This window comes from Acomys russatus, chromosome X, assembly GCF_903995435.1.
Source record: "Acomys russatus chromosome X, mAcoRus1.1, whole genome shotgun sequence".
NCBI lineage: Eukaryota > Metazoa > Chordata > Mammalia > Rodentia > Muridae > Acomys > Acomys russatus.
Window position 1 is genome coordinate 13,720,600 of NC_067169.1, and position 21,768 is coordinate 13,742,367.

Below are 21,768 nucleotides of genomic sequence, written 5' to 3' on the forward strand. Positions count from 1 at the left end.
TTTACAGCCCTGGTTAAACTCCATGGATTACAAAGAAAAACAAATAGACACAAATGTGAGAAAGAATTGTAGGAAAGAGGGTGTGTGTGTATAGAAGCAGTAGTGAAATGGAAGAGGGTTGAGATGGAGAGTAGTTAGTATGCATTATGTATTTGCATCAAATTGTCAAACAAGAAATGGAAAACATTTAAAAACCCACAGAATTATGTAGAATTAAGTAGCCACCTACCTCAATAGGAACTTTGTGTTATAATTCCAGTCAATATTTAGTATTTGTAAGGAGATGAATAAAATGTGTGTGTGTCTTTAGATACTTGTTTTGTCTTTATGTGTTTCTTTACCTTTAAGAATCTCATATTGTATATAATGAAATATGCTTATATTTACCCCTAACTTCCCCCTCTAGTCCCCTCAGTAGTCCCCCAACCTCCCGCCTCTCAACTTCATGACTTTTTAATTTAATGACTCATTAAATCCAGTTAGTGCTACCCATAAGTGCATGGGTATGAGACCATCACTGGAGTATAGAGAACCTACCAGTGTCCACATCTTCAATCAATCAGTCAATCAATCAGTCATCAATTAATCAGTCAATAGATTCTCTTTCCTCCAGCAATATTTAATCTAATTTGAAATACCATCAGTTATCCTATTTTGGTCAATACCCTAATAAAGATAATGACTTATTTTCTTTCACATCAATACTCAGGAATTGGCTGTACTAAATTAAATTATTTTAATTTCTTTTAAAAATTAAAGTGAAATTTCGAGTGTGAAGAAAGGGTACAAGCCAAACTGAAATCTGTTCTTTCTAAATTTTTATTGTTCCCTAACTGTTAACCAAATGTATTTTAAATATAATACGGTTATGTATTAACACTGTTAATTACCCTTTCTATTTCCATAAAAGACTGACCGAAATTATATCTTTTATTAGCATCTGCTGAATTTTAAGTTGTAAATGAAATCACAAGGAACCTCAAAGTATGCTTCGATGTCTTTTAATATTATTAAATTTGGCTCAGCTCACCTTTGTTAGTTTCCTGCATGTCATTAAGGAAAAGCCTTTAATATGCTTTACTTATGGCTTGTGCTCAGGTCTTGAAGAATTCGTAAACACACTTCTTTTTAATCTTATTAAATAAGCTTAATAAATTAGTGGATTTAATTTGATTTCTATTCAGATTTCTTAAAAATATCTTTGACATTATAATTATATTATTTCTGCTTTCCCCTTCTTTCCTCCAAGTCCTCACATGTACTGCCCTGCTCTCTTGTAAATGTATGGCCTCTTTTTTTAATTGTTGCTGTTGTTTTATGTGTATGTGTATCTTCCTTTTTTTAAAGGGTGGTTTGTTGTCTCATTACTTTTTCTCTCCTTTCTCCTGCTTTTATTCTTATAAAAGGATAGCAGGAGAAGCTTATGCATTCTTCCTCACCTTTATTCAAGTAGGAGCAGGGTTTTTAAATTGACTTCATTGATCTGAAACAATCCCACAGACAGAACTCAGAAAATTTCCAAAATGGTGCAGTGAGTTGAATCACACTACACAAAATGTATATATAAATAGAAACCTTAAGGGTTTTCTGTGGACAAAAACCTGATTGTGTTAAATATTTCCTGAAATTGCATCCTATTGTCAGACCAAATAATCACAAGACATCCAGGTTAAAAATGGAGGCATTTGCGGGAGTCTTACCTCACTTTGTAGTGTTGTCACAGAGGAAGATCTTCGAATGATTTTCAGTGATTGTGGAAAAGGTTTTCTTTTTTAAAAAAATATTTATTTATTCATTCATTCATTCATCCATTCATTCATTCATTCTCATCACCTCCCAGTTGTAGACCCTTCCTTCCTCTCCTCTTGGTCCCACCCTCCCTTCCTCTTTCCCTTCCCCCTCCCCTATTCCTCAGAAAAAGGGAGCCCCACCCCCACCAACCCACCCCAGCACATAAAGTCACATCAGGACTGAATGCATCCTCTTCCCTTGTAGGGGAAGAAATAAAAAAGCAGGCAATGGATTTCATGTCTGAGACAGCCACTGCTCCTCTTACTAGGAGACCCACATGAAGAAAAAGGTTTTCTTTTGTAGACTTTTGATCTGAAAGTTAGCATTATTAACCCTTCTTTCTCTTCCATGTTAACTTTGATGTTTGTGGAAAGAATTGAAGCTGGGTGTAATTAATAGTCATGATGATAGCATACATATGATTTCAAATATTTATGTATAGGTTATATTAAATTTATTTGCTTGTTCTTTAATTGCAAAAAAAGAGAAACAGTATTACAAGTCAAAGTAGCACTATATAAATATTTTTCTTCCTGTATGCACTATAAGCACACATACAAGTGTCCTATAAAAGCCAGTGAAAGAGTTCTTTTCTTTATTCTTCTACCAGTAGGAAGTGAAAAACTGTATATATGCACATATGTTCCTGTGTTGAATGGTTAAGTCATAGTTGAAGTGCCAGTTTCACACAACAAATCTGCCTTTGGAGTATCTTGGATTCTGATATTTATTTGATAACTGTTCATCTCAAAGAAAAGAGAGAGAGAGAAAGAGAGAGAGAGAGAGAGAGAGAGAGAGAGAGAGAGAGAGAGAGAGAGAGAGAGAGATTGCGTGTGTGTGCGTTCGTACATGCATGCTTGCGTGTGTGCATACCGGTCTGTCTGTGTTTTCTGGACCCAAGGATTGGATTGACATTTTATTTTTCTCTGCATAACCAACTGTATGCAAGTATTGAGCAGGGAACAGTAGGTAAGCAAATCACTAAGCCAGTACAATGACTTTTACTGATAAGGTAGTTCATTTCTTATGACAGTTTATCTTTTTTCAAGACTCTGTGTAGCCTTGGCTGTCCAGGACTTACTTTGTAGACCAGGCTGGCCTCAAACTCACAATGATCCCCCTGTCTCTACCTCCCGAGTGCTGGAATTAAATGTGTGTGCCACCATGCCTGGCTTCTTAAACTTTAAAAGAGTTCTGATTTGTAGTTTTTGAATGTTGGGGGATTTCTGTGATTTTGAGTCAGCCTAGACAGGTTGCTAGAAACCAAATCATATAGGGATTATTCCTTGTGAACTCCCTGCTCAAGACTGTTTTCCAGATTTTCTTGAGTATTTTTTCTTATTTTATGTAGTAATTGCTTATATGTTTTGATTATATAATTGCTTATATGCTCTTGATTAAGTAGGTGTGTGTGTGTGTATGTGTGTAAGAGAGAGAGAGAGAGTGTGTGTGTGTGTGTGTGAGAGAGAGAGAGAGAGAGAGAGAGAGAGAAAGAGAGACTTTTTCTCTGGGATTATAAGTGAGAGCATAACATCAAATTTTCTTTTATTTTTTTTTTTCTTTTAAAAACACTACAATAGTTAATGAGAAACATTTTCAGTAGTCACAGCAGAAAATGTTTAGGACATGGCAAAAAGTGATGGAGAGAAACTCAGAAGGATATGGTAATATTGGTAAGGTTTGTGGGCAAGCTAAGAGAGAGGTGTTAATGATTTAACTTTCTACTTCAAGAAGAGTATGCCATATACACATGCAATAACAACTGATGAAAAAAGAGGCCATAGGCTTTAAGAAAAATGGGAAGTGCTACATGGAAGGGTTTGGAAGGAGGAAAAGGAAGAGGGATGTATAATTAAAATGCAACCCCAAATTAAATAAAAAAGAGTATGTCTCTGAATACTTCCACTTCTACAAACTTCCCTATGTGTCAAATGTTGATAATTATATGGAATTATTATGGTTATTGTTTGTCCTGAATATAAGGATACTATTTAGATTTTTTAAATTATCTCGGATTGAAAACCTAATTTGCCTTCCATATCTTAAAATTATTTATTATAGTTGGGTTAGATAAGATGTATGTCACTGGTCATACTGTTTGCCTGTGATAAATAAGGAAACATGTAAGATGTTGATCAAAAAGAAGAAATGTAAATCATTGGATTAAAATTGACTTTTTTTGTTTGTTTTTTAGGGGTCCCTTCAGTGTTGTACGGCGATGTATCAACAGAGAAACTGGGCAACAATTTGCTGTAAAAATTGTTGATGTAGCCAAGTTCACATCAAGTCCAGGGTTAAGTACAGAAGGTAAGAGATGGATTTCAAGTAAGTTATTTGATGTCTGGCTTTATTCCATCTCCAAAATCCATTTATCAACCTAACCTCATCTGGGGGTGGGGGGGGGAGAGCAGAGGGTGTGGTATAGAAGGGAAGTGGGTGGAGACAGCCTGAACTCCAGTTGAAACAGTTGCTCAAAATCTAGAAGAAAGCATTTGAAATCTGGAAGCATTGTAGTCATCTAGGATCTTTATGAATTTATGGTTTGTTTGCTTTTTAACTAGAAAGAGAGTAAAATGGGGACAGATACTTTTTAGGGTGTAATTTGATTTCTGTTGTGTTAGGTGTAGGATGGGAAGGAATGAAAATAATTGCAAGGATAATTGAAGATTGAGAAACAGCCAGGGTCCTTCTAAGTATAATTTACTGCTTTTGGGATGATTACTATCTAGTATAACTAGAAGACTGATATTTTGATTCACATTTGGCTTTATCACTTAGTATATTTGTGAAAATTTTGTTTTAAGGTATTCTTATGAATATGTGCATTTAAGTTACTTATTTTTAATATATGCCATGATTTACATTAAAGATAACAAAACTGATTATTGTATTGACTTTTCTAATTAGCCTATCTACTAGCTTATTCTTTTTCACGGCCTAGTAAAAGATGTATCTTGTAGTCTTGCTTTTTAATCTTAAAAGCAGTACAATTATAGAGCTTAGATTAAGTGAAGTATCCTATTGCTGTTTTATCCCGGTTTGGAAAGTAAAATTTCATGCACTGTGAGCTCCAACTTAATCTATTCCTATATAGATTTTTATTTAGGATGATTGCTTCTGAATACTTTGTGACTCTTTATTATTATCAATATAATGTTTTAGAAGGTTTTTTTTCAGTGCAGAACAAGACTTTCTTTTTTTTCATTTATTTATTTGTTTAATCATTTTACAGCCTGATCCCAGCCCCCTCCATCCTCTCCTCTCAGTCCCACACTCACATCCTCTCACCCTACTCCCCCTTATCCTTCTTCTTAGAGAAGGAGAGGCCCCTACAGGGTACCAACCTACCCTAGCATCTCAAGTCACAGCAGGAATAAGCATAAACTCTCCCACCTAGGCCAGACAAAGCAGCCCACCTAGGAGAAAGAGACCCACAGGCAGGCCACAGAGTTAGAGACAGCCCCTACTCCTATTGCTAGGGGACCCACATGTTGACTAAACTGCACATCTGCTACATATGCGTATGGGGTCTAGATCCAGCCTGTGCATACTCTTTGGTTGCTGTTCAATCTCTGTGTGCCCCCATAGGCCCAGGTAGTTTACTCTGTAGGTCTTCTTGTGGTGTCCTTGACCCCTCCAGCTCCCTCTATCCTTCCTCCCACTCTTCCACAGCACTCCCCAAGCTTGGCCAGTTGTTTGGCTGTGGGTTTCCATCAGCTGGTAGGTGAAGCCTCTCAGAGGACAGCTATGCTAGGCTCCTGTCAACAAGGATAGCAGAGTATCATTAATAGTGTCAGGAGTTGGCTATCTCACATGGGGTTGGTCTCAATTTGGGCCAGTCATTGATTTGCCGGTCCCTCAATCTCTGCTCCATCTTTATCTCTACACTTCTTATAGGCAAGACAGATTTTGGGTTGAAGGCTTTATGGGTGGATTGGTGGCTCCCTCCCTCCACTGGAATTCCCATCTGGCTACAGTTGGTGATCTCAGGCTCCATATCCCCTGCTGCTATGAGGCTGCTATCAGCTAAAGCTACCCACATAGATTCCCAGGAATCTCCCCTGTCCCAGAGCTGTCCCTTTACCTATTTCCTTTGTCTCCTCCCCATCTCTCCCCAACCTCCTGCTCTCCCCATACCTGATTCCCACCTCTATTACCCTCCCCACCCACTTTGCCACCCAGTTGCCTCCCTCTATCTACTTCAGACATCTGTTTTATTTCTTCTTCTAAGTGCGATTCATGCATCTTCCCTTCGGTTCTCCTTGGCTTAAAAATGATAGCTTAGAAGGTAGAGAAATGGCTCAATGACTAAGAGCAGTAGCTGCTCCTCCAGGGAGTTTGGGTTTGATTCCCACCACGTGCATAAGGGCTCACAAACCATCTGTAGCTTTAGTCCCAGGGGATCCCATGCCCTTTTCTGGCCTCCATCACTACCATCCATGCACTTAGTACACAGACATGCATAAAGGCAAACCCTCAATGAAAATAAATTGATCTTTTAATAAACTGTTTTTTTTTTTAAGTTACTACCAGGATAGAATCCCTTACTGATTTCTTTTTAGTGTTTTAATATTTATTGGATGCCTGCAAGGGAACTTCTGGGTCAAAGGGTATACATACATTTAAATTATATAAACATGACCACTCTATTGGGAGAAATATTTTATAGTAAAATTTCGATATTTCATAGTTCACAGTTTCATTGTCAGAATTGGCCATTTGTTGCTTTTATTTTTTTAATTTTTTTAAAATATAGATTATTTTATATGCTTAGCAAAATGCAAATTTTGCCTTTTAATGAACTTTACAGTTTTTTGTCTTGAGCTATTTTATGTTTGGTTGTGTTGTATGCTTTGTAGTGCTGGGGATCAAACCCAGGGCCTCCAGCAAGCTAGGAAAGTACTATTTCTCTTAACTTTTAATTACTTTTGGGTTTAAAGTTCTCTATGCCTCAGTAATCTATAAGGGAGACTGCACTTAGATAATTTGGAACAAACCTGATTATTAAACAATTAAATGTTTTGTTAAACTTTGAAAAACAGTTCTGATAATGCATATAAACTTACAAGGTTCTAATCTAAATTTACAAATGTTATATCAATTATTCCATTACCTATATTAAATTAGAATAACGGAAATGAAATCCTCTTACATAATATTAAAAATAATTAAAATAAATATTCAAAGCTTATTTCTTAGCCCCAAGTTATTAATATAAAAGATTTTGTCTTATCATTATACCTAATACTGTGTCTTTTCAGGCTTAAGACATTTTAAAGGAGACAACTACTTTCTCATTTGTCTATAATAGATTATTGACAGATTTCTTTAGTCAGATCTCTGGAACTATAGACCCAGAATATGAGAGTGAATCTCTGTTACTACTTAGCTAGAGCAGAGCATGGGACCTTTAATCCCAGAATTTAGGAGGCAGGGGCAGAGACAGGTGGATCTCTCTAAGTTCAAAGCCATCCTGATCTACATAAAGAGCTCAAGGCCAGCCAAGATTATATGCTGAGATCCTGTCTAAAAAAGCAAGGAAACAAACAGAACACCAAAACCCACTTAAAGTCTTAAACACCAAACTTTAAAAAAAAAAAGGAAGGCCAATATTACATATAATTTATAGCCCTACTTTTAGGTCCTGTTTCTACTTAATATGACATATATGAACTTATCAGTGTAACTTATCAGTGAAGTTACAGCTCACACCTTCATTGCTTTGATGATCAAACATGTCTTCAAGTTCTGTTGTGAAAATAAGACCAAACAATTTAATTGATTCTTTATACCCTGTTTCTTTGAACAAGTTGGAATCTTGTATTATTTTTATATCAGTGTTATCCACCTACAAATTTTAAATGATACCCATCTGAGTTCTTTGTACTATTCATGACTCTATTTGGTTTCAGTCACAATTCAGTGGTATTCTAATAAAACTATGCTATTGGGATATTCATGGTACTACCTTTTTGTTTTTCCTGTTTTTTTTTTCAGCACAACAAATTTCACATGTAGTACCCTCACACTTTTTGCATTAGAATTCCCACACCCTTTGTTGATCTTATTCACACTAACTTACTTAATTTTGACTTTGTCACATATAATAAGTTGTAAATTATTATATAAAATCTTTTTGACTATGGGCCTCTTCATGTCCTTTCTGCCTAACTTTTCACCCACTTTCTGGTAACTACATGCAAAAATAATAAATTAGGGTTCAAAAATAACCGCTTTCATGGCAAAGCATACAAGACATATTGTATTAAGAAGAAACTAGCCAGATGGAGGTAGTGCAAGCCCTTATTTCCAGCACTCAGGAGGCAGAGGCAGGTGGATCGCTGTGAGTTCGAGGCCAGCCTAGTCTACCAAGCGAGTCCAGGACAGACAGGGCTACACAAAGAAACCATGTCTCAAAAAAAAAAAAAAAAAAGAAAGAAAGAAAGAAAGAAAGAAAAAAAAGAAAAGAAAAGGAAAAGAAAGAAAAAAATTTTTGAAGTAAACTTTAGTAAAGAAATCCATAAGTTTAAGTAAGACTACCTAGAAATATCTAGATTTCTAGCTATTTAAGACAGTTTATTAAGCAACGAATCATTTAAAAATCCATCTTATCCTATATTCTTTCCTTATTCATATATTTTCTCCCCTTGGCTTGTAGTTTATTTGACCGTTGTCATTGCACAGTTTTTCGTGTTATCATATATGTTTCAAAATATATTATGAGCTAGATATGGTTATCTGTTTTCAAATTTTTTATAAGCTAAATGTGCTTGAACAGGATTCAAATCCAAAGATTATATGGAGGCTGGAAGATCAGAAGTTGAAGGTAATCATTGGCTACATAGTGAGTTTGAGGCCAGTCTGTGCTACATGAAACCCCATCTCAAGAAAAAAATAATAACAGATATGAGTGTATATGTCTAATGAGGATCACCTGGGAGTCTGCCATAACTATTTATTTGGATAAATCATTGTTTATTCTTTTATTAGATAAATATGTAATGAATTCTATATATATTTTATACCAATTTATAAAAATACAAATTTAATTTTGAAATGTTAATTAACTGAAGATCACTAATGAGTCAACAAATTTTAAATTCATATAGCCCTACTGAAGTTTCTATATTATAATTTGAATGTTTATTCTTTATTTTTTGCCATCAATATTCTAATTTTTGTTCAATAGGATTGTTCAGGTTGCACAAAATCCTATAGTCTCTTGAAAATAAACACATTTTACATATGTGTTCATTTATCTTTAAGTTTTTTAGAAGATTCTGAAACAGACACATCACTCCTAAATGGTTTAGAATTTCTTCCTTCATATGTATAAAGAAGTAAAATCATTTATGAGCATGAGATGAGTTAAAAGTTTCTACTAAATAAAAGCTAAGTGAATCCATATTAAAATACTTCTGACATGGGGCCAGTGAGATAGCTCAGCAGGTAAAAGCACTTGCCTGCAAGCATGACGATATTAGTTTGAAATTCTCAAGGTAGGTTCTATACTCTCAACAGAAAGTATTTGGTAATACCTTAAAGCCATATAGAAATAAAAGTGACTCCTAAAAAGAAAAACACATATAAATATAAAAGACAGCATAGACACATTTGTTTTGCAACATGGTCTCAAAATGTAGCATTGGCTGATCTGAAACTCATTATGTAGACCAAACTAGTCTTGAATTCACAGAGATCTGCCTGTCTCTGCCTCCCAAGGAAGATTAAAGGCATGTGCTACCACCCCTGGCTATAAATACATTTTTATTGTACATAAATTTTTCTAAATGACTTAAAAGATAACTGAATAAAGTAGCAGTATAAAATTATGAGACCATTATATAATAGTGTCACCCCAAAATTAACCAATAAAAGTATTCAATAGCTATTGTAAATGATAAGACAAAATAATTTAAATAGTATAGTAGATAATATCTATATAGCACCAAAGAAGTAATTGGTACAGGACTACAGAAACAAAATAGACATAGCAAAGTTTCTAATATAACTCCTACCCTGTTGATAATAAAATTAACTATAAATGAATTAAAACTAATTGCAAGGCAGAGATTGGCACAATGAATAAAAAACATGCCCTATTATATATTATCTACAAGAAGCACATTTTATTTCATTTTTAATTTTTATTTATTAGGTTTGTTCTATATGTGTGTGTGTGTGTGCATACATGTGCATGTACATACTCCACAACATATTTTTGGTAATCAGAGAACAACTTACAGGAGTTGGTTCTTTCCATCCATCATGTGGGGCCCAGTGATCCAATTCAGGTCATCATGCTTGGTGGCAAGCACCTGTTGAACCATTGTTCTGGTCTAAGTCACATTTTAGATGCCAAAGGCATTTAAGTTAAAGTGGTAGGAACAGATTTATCTTTCAAACTGCAACCAAACAAAATCTAAAATACCTCCACATAAAACAAATTTGTATTTGAGTGATACTTCATTTCAGGGCTGAGGAGATAGCTCTGTCGGTGGACTCAGAACCCATGTTAAAATGTAAGTGTGATGGCTTCTGCTGGTGATTTCTGTACTGGGCACAGATGTAACAGAAACAGATCTCAGGGTGCTCTGACCAGCCAGTCTAGCTGGTGAGCTTCAGGCAGGTGTCAGACCTTGTCTCAAAAAACCAAGGTCAATAATGCCTGAGAAGCAACACTCAAGGTTGATTTTTGACATCTACTTGACTCACATACGCGTGGAGAAAGGAGAAGAGACAGGCAGGCAGACAGCGAGAGAGGAGAGAGGGAGGGAGAGTGGGAGGGGGAGAAAGAGAGGAGAAAGAGAGAAAAAGAGATTAGAGAGAGGATGGGGAGGAGAAATTATAGCAAGGTTAGAGTTACAGAAGTCTATTGTTTGTTATATACTAGCAATAAGCTATTAGAATTTATCAGAATTTGAAATTTAAAATAGAAAAACATTACATTAGCATACATTGAAATGCTTATGTATAGTAAGAGTTACATAAAGAAAACTTGAAATATCTTTTTTTGTTTGTTTGGGGGTGTTGGGGTTTTTGTTTGTTTTTTGGGGGGTGTTGTTTTGTTTTAGCTTTTGCTTTTCGAGGCAGGATTTCTCTATGTAACAGTGCTGGCTATCCTAGACTCACTTTGTAGACCAGGCTGGCCTCCAACTCACAGAGATACTCCTGCCTCTGCCTCTCAAGTACTGGGATTAAAGGCATGAATCACCTCTGCCTGGTGAAAACTTGAAACTTATGTCAGATATTTTTAACATTGAAACAAATGGGGAGCCTTTCTCATATTCATGGATGTAAAGACATTACTGTTAAAGGTTGGTCCTTCTCAAGCTAATATATAGATTCATTGCATTCCAATTGTGATTCTAGCCACTGCTTTTTGGATATTGACAAAGTTATTCCAAAGTTATATAAAAAGGCAAAATATCCAGAATAGCTACCATATTATTCCAGAAAAACAAAGTTGCAAGACTAATGCTCAACTCCAGTGCTTACTTAAGAGCTACTGTCATCCTTTCACACGACCTCTGGTGCCCCATATTTGACCATGTCCCCTGGATGGGGAGGCCTGAGGGCACTCAGAGGAAGGATAGCAAGTTACCAAGAAGAGACTTGATACCCTATGAGCATATACAGGGGGAGGCGGTCCCCCTCAGTCACAGTCATAGGGGAGGGGAATAAGGGGAAAATGGGAGGGAGGGAGGAATAGGAGAATACAAGGGATGTGATAACCATTGAGATGTAATATGAATAAATTAATAAAATATATTTTTTTGAAAAGAGCTACTGTCATCATGACTGTGGATATCAGTGAAAGACTAATGAGGTGGACTAAAGCTCAGAAATAGAGCCATACAAATATAGCCTATTGATTTTGACAACATTAAGAAGGCAGTCTAGTGGGAGGAAGACAATCTTTTCAGCAGGTAGAGCAGAAACAAGTGGCCCATCCTCATGAAGAGCAATGACCCTAGGCAGAGATCTTATTATTATTATTTAATTTATTTATTCAGATTACATCTCAATTGTTTTCCCCTCACTTGTATCCACTCATTCCTCCCTCCCTCCTGCTTTCACTCTATTCCCCTCCCCTAGGTCTATGACCGAGGAGGACCTCCTCCCCCACTATATGGTCATAGGCTATCTATCAAGTCTCATCTTGGGAGATCTTATATCTTTCAGAACAGTTTACTGCTAGTGCTTTTCTCCTGAGAATGGGAATAAGGCAAGTTGTCTATACTCACCATTCCTGTTTAACATACTGCTGGACCCAATCATGCAAGTTAGGAAAAGCTATTATGCACATATAGATAGGAAAAGAAGAAATTAAGTTTCAGTTGCAGGAAGTGGTGTAATTCTATACTAATAAAATATATTTGAAATTATAGAAAGTATTTTTGTTTCTCAAGAAGTGTACTGTAGCTATGTCTACTAGAGTTGTGTCTGTTATACACAGTATTGCGCTAATTTTTGTGCCTGTGGATCAGTTTTGCCTATCCTTGACATAAAAAGAGATCACATAGCATAACATAAAATAAAATAAATAAATGGAGACATGTACCTTGTTCATGGATTGACTGCTCAACATAGCAATGCATCTATTCTCCCTATGTCACAATTTAACACAATTTCAATTTAATTCTCAGCAAGAACTTTTGTGTGTATAAAAAACCGTTTTCCTAAAATATTTATGGAGAGGAAAAAGAACAAAAATAGCAAAGACAATTGCTTTTAAAAAAACAAACATAATACGGTAGGAAGAATCAATCTATTCCCATTGTTGATAAACAGTGCATTAATGGTGCAGCATTAGACACAGAGATTACTAGAACAGATTAGATTTTACAGAAGTAGACACAGAACAAATAGAGCTATTTTAATTTTTATATTTATTATATGCACATATGCACATGTGAAAATCAATTACAAGTTAATAAAAAACAGGTCCTAACATATAGAGAAAAGCCAAAATGATATATTACTACATACTTACCAGAAACGTACAATTAAAAATAATGGTACCTTTTTCTGACAAGGATGCAGAGAAAACAGCTCTTTATTACATTGTTACTTGCACTATAAGGTGCTGATATAACTCTGGAAAGTAATAAAGTTAAAAATTCTAAGCAAGCACTATCTATACAACCTAGCTTTTGAATACAAAGAAAAGATACATTCCCAGAAAAATGAAAATTTATGTTTACAGAAAGATAATAATCAGGTTTCATTATAATTCTATTCATACTTCTTTATGTACGTTTCAAAAATGATAAACGTTTAGAACTGCCTGACAGATTAGTGTTTGTTTTGTATGGGACACTGCAATGTAAAAATCATGAAATCAATGTGATTTTTAAAGAAATAGCATTGGGCTCCTTGTAGAGTACCTTCTTTGTGGAACACATCTGCTTTCCATGTTATTGGTGACAAGAATTTGCACATTAAAAAGAAAAAAAGAATTTGCACATTAAAAAGAAAAAAAGAATTTGCACATAATGGTAAAAAAATGGGTAATTCTACTTATAATGCATTAGTGCATGGAAACCCGTGAAACCAAAATGTTAGTACCAGTGTCAACTTCCCGAATTTGATACTGTGCTGTGGTTGTATAAGATGTTACCAAAAGAAGGAAGAGCTAGGTTAATTATATACAAAGCCAGTTTGTATTACTTTTGCTCATTTCTGTTAATAATTATTCTAGAATAAAGAATGCTCTTTAAAAGGTGCTTTGTGGTTTGTATAGTCTTCTACAAGAATAATTATTATCCTCCATATATTCAAGAATATGGGAAAACACGTTTTAAGTGAAGGTTTTGGTTTCTAATAGCTCAAATTGGTATGTACAGGCAAATCATGATTGATGTAACTGAGAGCATCATCAAACAGTTACTCACTCTCCCTAGGAAGCATGAATATTTAACAGTTCTAATTTACATAATGAATTTACATTCATTTTGTAGGATAATTACTGGTCTGGCTAATTAATCCATATTCTCTCCTTCTGCATGCAAAAGGCATGTGAAAACCTTTTATTTGTTGTGATATTTCCTTAGTGTTATACTTTTTTCTGCTATGGCATATATAGAAATAACTGATGTTCAAGACGTTAGAATTTTGAATATAGATGCAAAATAAGTTTAATTTTTGATACCCTATGAGCATATACAGGGGGAGGAAGTCCCCCTCAGTCACAGTCATAGGGGAGGGGATAAGGGGAAAATGGGAGGGAGGGAGGAATGGGAGGATACAAGGGAAGGGATAACCATTGAGATGTAATATGAATAAATTAATAAAAATTTTTTAAACAGAAAAAAAGTTATAGGGAGTGTTGGGTGACTGTTCAGGCAGCAAACTGTCTCTGTCATTTTTTTTTTTTTTTTTTAAATTTTAGAAGCAGCTAACCTGCACTTCCTGTTTTCTTGGGTAATTAATTTGTATTCCTTCTCAAGTCTCTGATGGGGCTGAAGACCAGATAGTTTAGCTTAGTTGTTTAGGGGTTAAGATGTTTTTAGGTCTAGATAGATGTTTTAAGTTGATAATGATGAGATATAATAGATATTGATTTACATTCATAATTTTAGATGCACCAAGATAGGAAAGATGTTTTCTTCAAGGCTGCCAAATACAAATAGCCAAAACACTAAGAATGTAACATTTATATAATTCCTGATTGTTTCATTGTTCTTCTTGCTGTAGGTAGTTTATTGTATAAATGTGTAATAATATAAATGTATATGTAAAAAAATTTTAAATATTTAATAAAAATAGAAAAAAGCTTATACTTTAGTTTTGTCATGCAAAATACTAAAGAGTGTAGTTTCTGATCAGTTTCATCATGTATTTTGAAGTGGTCACAGATTTAATGAATCAAATTGTAATTTGTCAATTCAACATTTGTAATGAAAACACTCATTCTTTCCAATGTTATTGGATTATCCTGTCTGTGCTTCATCCCATACAGGTGAAACATAAATTCAGCTTATTGTGGAATTATCACATAATCATTTTTTTCATTAGTATTATTAAACATGGATTCCTAAGAATCATGAAATAATTAAATGCGACTAATATCTTAGTCACCCTATTTTTATAGTAGTTCCATGGAGAGAACAAAGGACTTTGTATTAAATTAAATATTTGAGCAAAACTGGTTGGAGACCAGCTTTCAGCTAGCTGTATAATTTTTCACAGAATGTCTATTTTCACCATTTTTGATCATAGCTCCCATTTAATTACTGCATGGGTCATTAGCTAGTATGCTCTAAAAGAGGATTTTCTAATTATTTTTCCCATACTGTTGAAATATATATTAAAAGAAAAAAGGAATTCATTTATTTTTTTATTTTATGCATCTTAGTGGAATTAATGCCTCTTAGCAAATTATATAGCAAATAGTATAATTTTGGCTATTTTCCTTGAGAAAGAAAGGGGGCCCTGGTCTTTTTGTCTGTCTGTCTGTCTGCCTGCCTGCCTGCCTGCCTGTCTGTCTGTCTATATTGAACTATGTTGAGCCTAAAAAGTCAACTTTGAAACATATGTGTACCTTTTAAATGATTACTGGTGGTTCTGTGGTAATTATTTCTGGCTAACTAAATTTAAAATAAGATGCATATTTTCCAAATATGAAGTTTCTGACTGTCTTGCTAGTAATATCCAGCAACTAGTTTGATCAGAACTTGCTAATGTGTCTCTGAAGTGGGGCAATTTATAGTGACTGTTCTTGAGATCGGCCATGTGGAAAAAGAAAACTGATTTCTTTCATACTTTTGTTTTGTTTGCCCTTTAAGAATATGAAAGATGGCTTACTCCAGATTACTTGTTCCCATAAGTATATGGCTTTTTATTAACTAAGATGACTCAGACTCACTAGGTAATAATTATAGATGTGAACACTTAGTATGTTGACTATAATTCCTTATGTCATTATTATAAATGTCTCTTAATCTAGATTTTCCATCGCATACACTAGATGTGTTGATAAAAAGGCTGTCATGTTTATATATTAGTGTTCTCAAAGCCCTTTGGTTTATATATTCAATTTCACCTTAATATCATCTTAATATCACATTCAGGAAATATAACAGTATGAAAAACTGTAGAATGAGAGTCTCTGCTCAATATTTATTCTGAAATAAAATAGTATTTTAAGGTTGTCTCACTTCTACCATATGTGGATTTTTTTTTAATTTTCCCCATTTTCTTTTTTTATACAAGTAGCTACCTATTCTTTCAAATCTTTATTTCATTATTTTTTACATTATATGACTTAGAGAATTCCTTTGGAAGCCATAAAGATAGACAATGGTAGATATTTTGGTAGGTTGATGCATATATAAACCTTGCTACATAGAGATAGGAAAAATTCAATAAAATAAGTATAAGAATTTTGCATGTAGTTGGTGATTATAATATTTAGGTCTAAAGCAGCTGAGAGGTAATTCTTAAATGTTTGGGTTGCTGTTGTTATGGCTAAATGAACAGGCATTTGAAGTAACCTAAGAAATCATCTTCTGTATTAAGGTTGTTATTTTTCAGCAGTCTGTGTTATGTAATGCATTGTATATTTAAAAAAACAAATTCTAACTTAGAAAAGAGAGCATCTACCCAAAAGGTTGTTGCACAAAAAGAGAAATTGGCTATTGCAATATATTATGAAGGAGAGTTTCTCTTAGTCCAACCCAGCATGGTCCACTGAAATATGTACAGAAATCTTCAGGATGTCAAACATAAAGAGAGGAGAGTCTGTATTAGCAGAGAAGTTTCTGTTCGTGGAAGATCTGTATACTTCTCAAAGATCAGACAGAACAGATTTTTTTCTTATATCGGAGGAATAAAGAAGGGTAGAAAGACCTTGGAGGAAAGAAAAGGGGTTAACCAGCATTTAAAAAAAAAGCAGGTATATTGCTCTTATTGATTAAGCAGTCGAGCTCATCAATTATAAGGCAAAGAATGATAACTGAAAACGTCTGTGTTTGGCCTTCTCATAGATAAATAAAGGAGGGAGCACCATGAATCTTATGTGAGTCAGAAAAAGAAGGGTTTTGTTGTTGTAAACTGCTTTCTGAACTATAAAAGTTGAAATTTATTAACATTTGCTATTTTTCCAGGATCAGGGTGTTTAAATAAAATTTAACAGGTATTCAACTGTAAAGACTTTGAAAGGTTATTAATATTCACTGTATCACTTTTATATTCCTAAGTTTTATAAGAGTGTACTATTAATCCTGGTTTTCTTTGGCAAGACTAGACTTTATTGTCAGCAATTTTTTATGTATACAGTTCAACCTCATTATTCATGAGCTCTAGATCAGTAAGTTCATCCAAACACAGATTGGAAATATTTTGAAATAAATTACCAGTACCAAACAAATACAGACTTTAATCTTATCGTGAATTCCTAAGCAGTATAGTTAAATAACTACTTGGGATGTGAAAGTATCCTGGAGATGATTTAAATACTGAATACCCTTTAACATGGTCCCACTCTCAGTAATATCTGAAGGGTATACAAAGAAACATAACCAGTCTGTTTCTTTGAAATTCGAAACATTTGGGGGATAGTGTGGGAGTTGCTCTTATTTTTATTTTTGTTTTTAAAGACAGAGTTTCTCTATGTAGCCTTGACTGTCCTGGACTCACATTGTAGACCAGGCTAGCCTCAAACTCATAGCTATCTGTGTGCTTCTGATTCCCTGAGTGCTAGGATTAAAGGCGTGTGCCACCACACCTGGCTGGGGAGTTGCACATTATAAGTGGTAATATGTATTATGTGTCAATAAATAAAAAATGCAATTTAATGGTTAAAAAAGAATTTTGAGAACTGATACTTGAGTTTTGACTCTGTAACAGGCATTCTTCATATGGGGGTACAAGTGTTCTTAAATGTTCACAAAGACTTCCCACACAGCATCAGACAGATATTTCCAAAGAAACCAATTTCTGAATTCATCTTTTTATTATTTCTAAAGTTGATATGCTCAGGAAAATGCTCATGAAAGATATATACTTTTTCTCTCATATACTCTTTCATAATATTTTGTTGTCTTACAATGATTGTTCTTCTCTCCCATCTAACATACGGTAGTGTTACAATATCTATAAAAGCCTCCAGAATACCAAATAAAGGGACATGTTAAAGATTTGTCATTGGGATTGAAAAAGGGAATTAGATTGAATCTCTGTTTCAGTAAAATTCATGGACCACAATCAACTTGCTAGCTGATAAATCAGCAGAACTGATTATTTATAAAAATCATTATGGAATTCATGGAATATAAATCAAAAAGAGATTGCTCTTATGAAGTACCAGCCATTTCTATCTACTTATTTAAAGAACAATAATAGGGTTGACTCAATAGAGAAGAAACAACATATATAATAGGAGAACTATGTGCTGACCGTATATCTGACATAGGATTAGTAGCCAGCTACATATATAGTGTAAAACACATCTCATAAATAAATATAAATTTTAAAAGTGGGCAAAAGGCTAGATAGATGGTTCATCAGATAAAGGTTCTTGCCTGATGACCTGAGTTGAATATTATGAACACACATGGTAGAAAGAAGAGACTAGGTAAAAGAGGAGGAGAATGAACTCCACGTGTGCACTGTGGCACATGCATACTCACACACTTATGTACAGTCATGTGCAGGCATATCTGTATGTACACACACAAAGTGAAAAAAAAAGTACTGTTTTTTTTTAAATAGGCAAATGAAGAGCTGGGGCCATAGGTGGTTAGTGGTAGAGTACTTGTCTATCATGAACAAGGTCTGGGTGGGGTCTTATTCATAGCACCACAGGGAAGAACAAACTATATCATCTTGGCATAATGGTGTGTACCTTTAATCCCAGGGCTGAGGAGCCTGAGGCAAGAGGATTGCAGCATCCAAATCAACCTGAGCTATGTAGTGAGTTCAGGGGAAATAAAAGATAAGCAACTATGAACATAGTTGAGCATATGTCCCTGTTGTGTGATAGGGCAAATTTTCTGGGTATATTCCAAGGAGTGGGATAGCTGGGTCTTGAGGAAGCCCTGTTCCCAGTTTTCTGAGATAGCACCAGATAGATTTCCAAAGTGGCTGTACTAGTTTGCATTCCCACCAGCAATGAAGGAGTGTTCCTCTCTCCCCACATCCTCGCCAACATGTGGTGTCATTTGAGTTTTTGATCTTAGCCATTCTGATAGGTGTAAGATGGAATCTCAGAGTTGTTTTGATTTGCATTTCTCTGATGACTTACGAGGATTAGCATTTCTTTAAGTGTTTCTCGGCCATTTGATATTCCTCTGCTGAGAATTCTCTGTTAAGTTCCAAGCCCCATTTCGCAATTGGGTTGTTTGGTTTTGTGGTGTTTAATTTCTTGAGTTCTTTATATATTTTGGATATTAAACCTTTGTCAGATGAAGGGTTGGTGAAAATCTTTTCCCAGTCTGTAGGCTGTCGCACAGCCTAAGTGTCCCTCAGTAGAAGAATGGACTAAGAAACTGTGGTATATTTACACGATGGAATACTACTCAGCTATTAAAAACAAGGAATTCCCGAAATTTGTGGACAAATGGATTGAGCTAGAAATTATTATAATGAATGAGTTCACCCAGAAGCAAAAAGAGACAAATGGTATATACTCACTTATATCAAAACACTAGTCCAAGGGATACGTACCATGAAAAACTTTACTTACCAAGAAAGTGGGTCAGAGGAGAGGACATCCTATTGAGACTTTAGGCGAGAGTAACATGGAAGAATAAGGAAATAGTAGGACCCACAGGGTCCTGGAAACCTACAAGAAGAACTTTATGACAGGCAGATCTGGGTCCTGGGGTCCTCCTCAAACTAAGGCACCAGCCAAGGAGAATATAGGCATTAAACTTCGAACCCCTACCAGGACCTAGCTGACAAACATGATATTCTCCACCGTTGAGTGGAGAGTGAGATCTGACTCTCACACGAACTCTGGTGCCCCTTTTCTGACCACGTCCCCTGGATGGGGAGACCTGGTGGCACTCAGAGGAAGGATAGCTAGTTACCAAGAAGAGACTTGATATTCTAAGAGCATATATACGGGGAGGAGGTCTCCTTCAATCACAGACATAGGGGAGGGGAGAAGGGGGGAAGTGGGAGGGAGGGAAGAATGGGAGGAAACAGGGGAAGGGCTAACAATCGAGATGTAATATGAATAAAATAATAAAATGGAAAAAAAAAAGAAATAACATGTAGAAAACCTCTGTGTTCTATCTTCTTATTCTACTTTTGGTGAAATTTTTTTCTGGACCAATAAGTAAATAATAAAAATATTTTCCTTTAAAAAAAGATAAGCAATAGGTGTGAATAGATTCTTATTGAACGATGAAACAAAATAACCAACAAATACTTGGAAATTGTTCAATTTCTATAGTCATACAGGAAATGAGATTAAGAATTACAGTTAGAGGCTAGAGAGATGACATTGGTTCAAAGGACTGACTGCTCTTCCGGAGACCCAAGTTCAAATCTGAGCACCCACATGGTAGCTCACAACCGTAACTTCAAGATCTGACACCCACACATGGGCATACATGCAGGGAGAACACTAATGCACATAAAATAAAAATAACTTTAAAAAAAGAATTACAGTAAATTCTCATCTCGTTCCAGTGGAAATGGCTATTTAAAAAACTCTCAAGGATATATATAGAAAAAGAGCTCTCATACATAGCTACAACTATTATAGCTACAGATCGGTATGGAGAGTCCTCAAAAAGTAGATCTATGATGTAATCTAATTTTCCTACTTCTTAGTATATATCCAAAAGAAATGAAGCAAGTATGCAGAGATGCCGATATGTCCATGTTCATGTTAGTACTATCTACAGTGGCTGAAAGAACCAGCCTAAGTGCCCACTGACAGGTGAATGGATAAGGAAAATACATTATGTATGCACAGCATATTGTTCAATTATAAAGAAGAATCTGGTCCTGTCACTTGTAGCAGACTGGTTGGAATCAGAGGACATTTTGTTTAGTGAAATAAGTCAACTAGAGAAAGACAGATACTCTATGTCCTTTCTTTTAAGAACAAAAATTTTAACTGAAAACAGAATAGTATTACCTGAGGTAAAGAAGCATGAACTACAAGTTTGTCATAGAAGCAGGGAGATGAAAGGAGGCTGGGTTTGACTTGATTAGCATGTGATATTTGCATATGTTGAAATACCACACTTAGCCTCATTAGTATGAACTTAATACATGTTAACCAAAAATAAAATATTAAAACTTTCTTATTCAGATGTAATTTACACACCATAAAATTCACACCTTTAAACAGTGGTTTTCACTGCTACAACTCTTATTTCTAGAACATTTTCATGAACCCCCAAAGAAACTTTTTGCCTTTTGCAGACCTATGACCTACCTACCCCCTTGTAACCAGCCTGGAAACCTTGAATCTACTTTGTCTCTATGGATTTACACATTTTGGACATTTAATGAAGTCATACAGTAGGAGACCATGATGGCTGCTTTCTTTCACTTAACATGTTTCAAAAATACATCTACACATTGTAGATTGAATCAGTATTCCAGTTGCTTTTTTGGCCATTGTATGCATATACTATATTTTTTAATTGATGGTTGATACAGGACCACTTTATTAGCTGTCGTGTGTAATGCTGCTCTTAATATTAATATACTATCAGTCTTCATTCATGGTTTTTGTACTTTATGCAGTCATCTATTCAGCAAGATGTCTTTGTGACTCTCCAACTAATACTTGTGGCACTTCTGTGGTCACCCGCAGACCTGCAAAGCAGTGAAAATTTGAATTGCTTAACACTTTGGGTTCCTAGTTGAGGTTAAACAATGCAGCTTTTTTCTTCTTGTTTTGGCTCTTACTCTGTAAATGAGTGTCCTTTTAAAGCTCTATTTAGTTCCACACTTCAAATTTTTGTGTTTTTTGCTGTTGATTTAGCTGCTTAAAAGTGGCGGCCAACT

At 35.1% G+C, this 21,768-nt stretch overlaps 1 protein-coding gene across 5 annotated transcripts in view; it reads left to right on the forward strand.

The window, feature by feature from the left end:
- The window catches only part of Cask (calcium/calmodulin dependent serine protein kinase), a 337,437-nt gene that overhangs the window by 73,159 nt on the left and 242,510 nt on the right, over positions 1-21,768 (forward strand). For all 5 annotated transcript variants that reach the window (XM_051141460.1, XM_051141461.1, XM_051141462.1 and 2 more), the window contains exon 2: positions 3,986-4,098. In XM_051141460.1, coding sequence (XP_050997417.1) covers positions 3,986-4,098 — 113 coding nt within the window. The remainder of the gene's footprint in view (positions 1-3,985; positions 4,099-21,768) is intronic.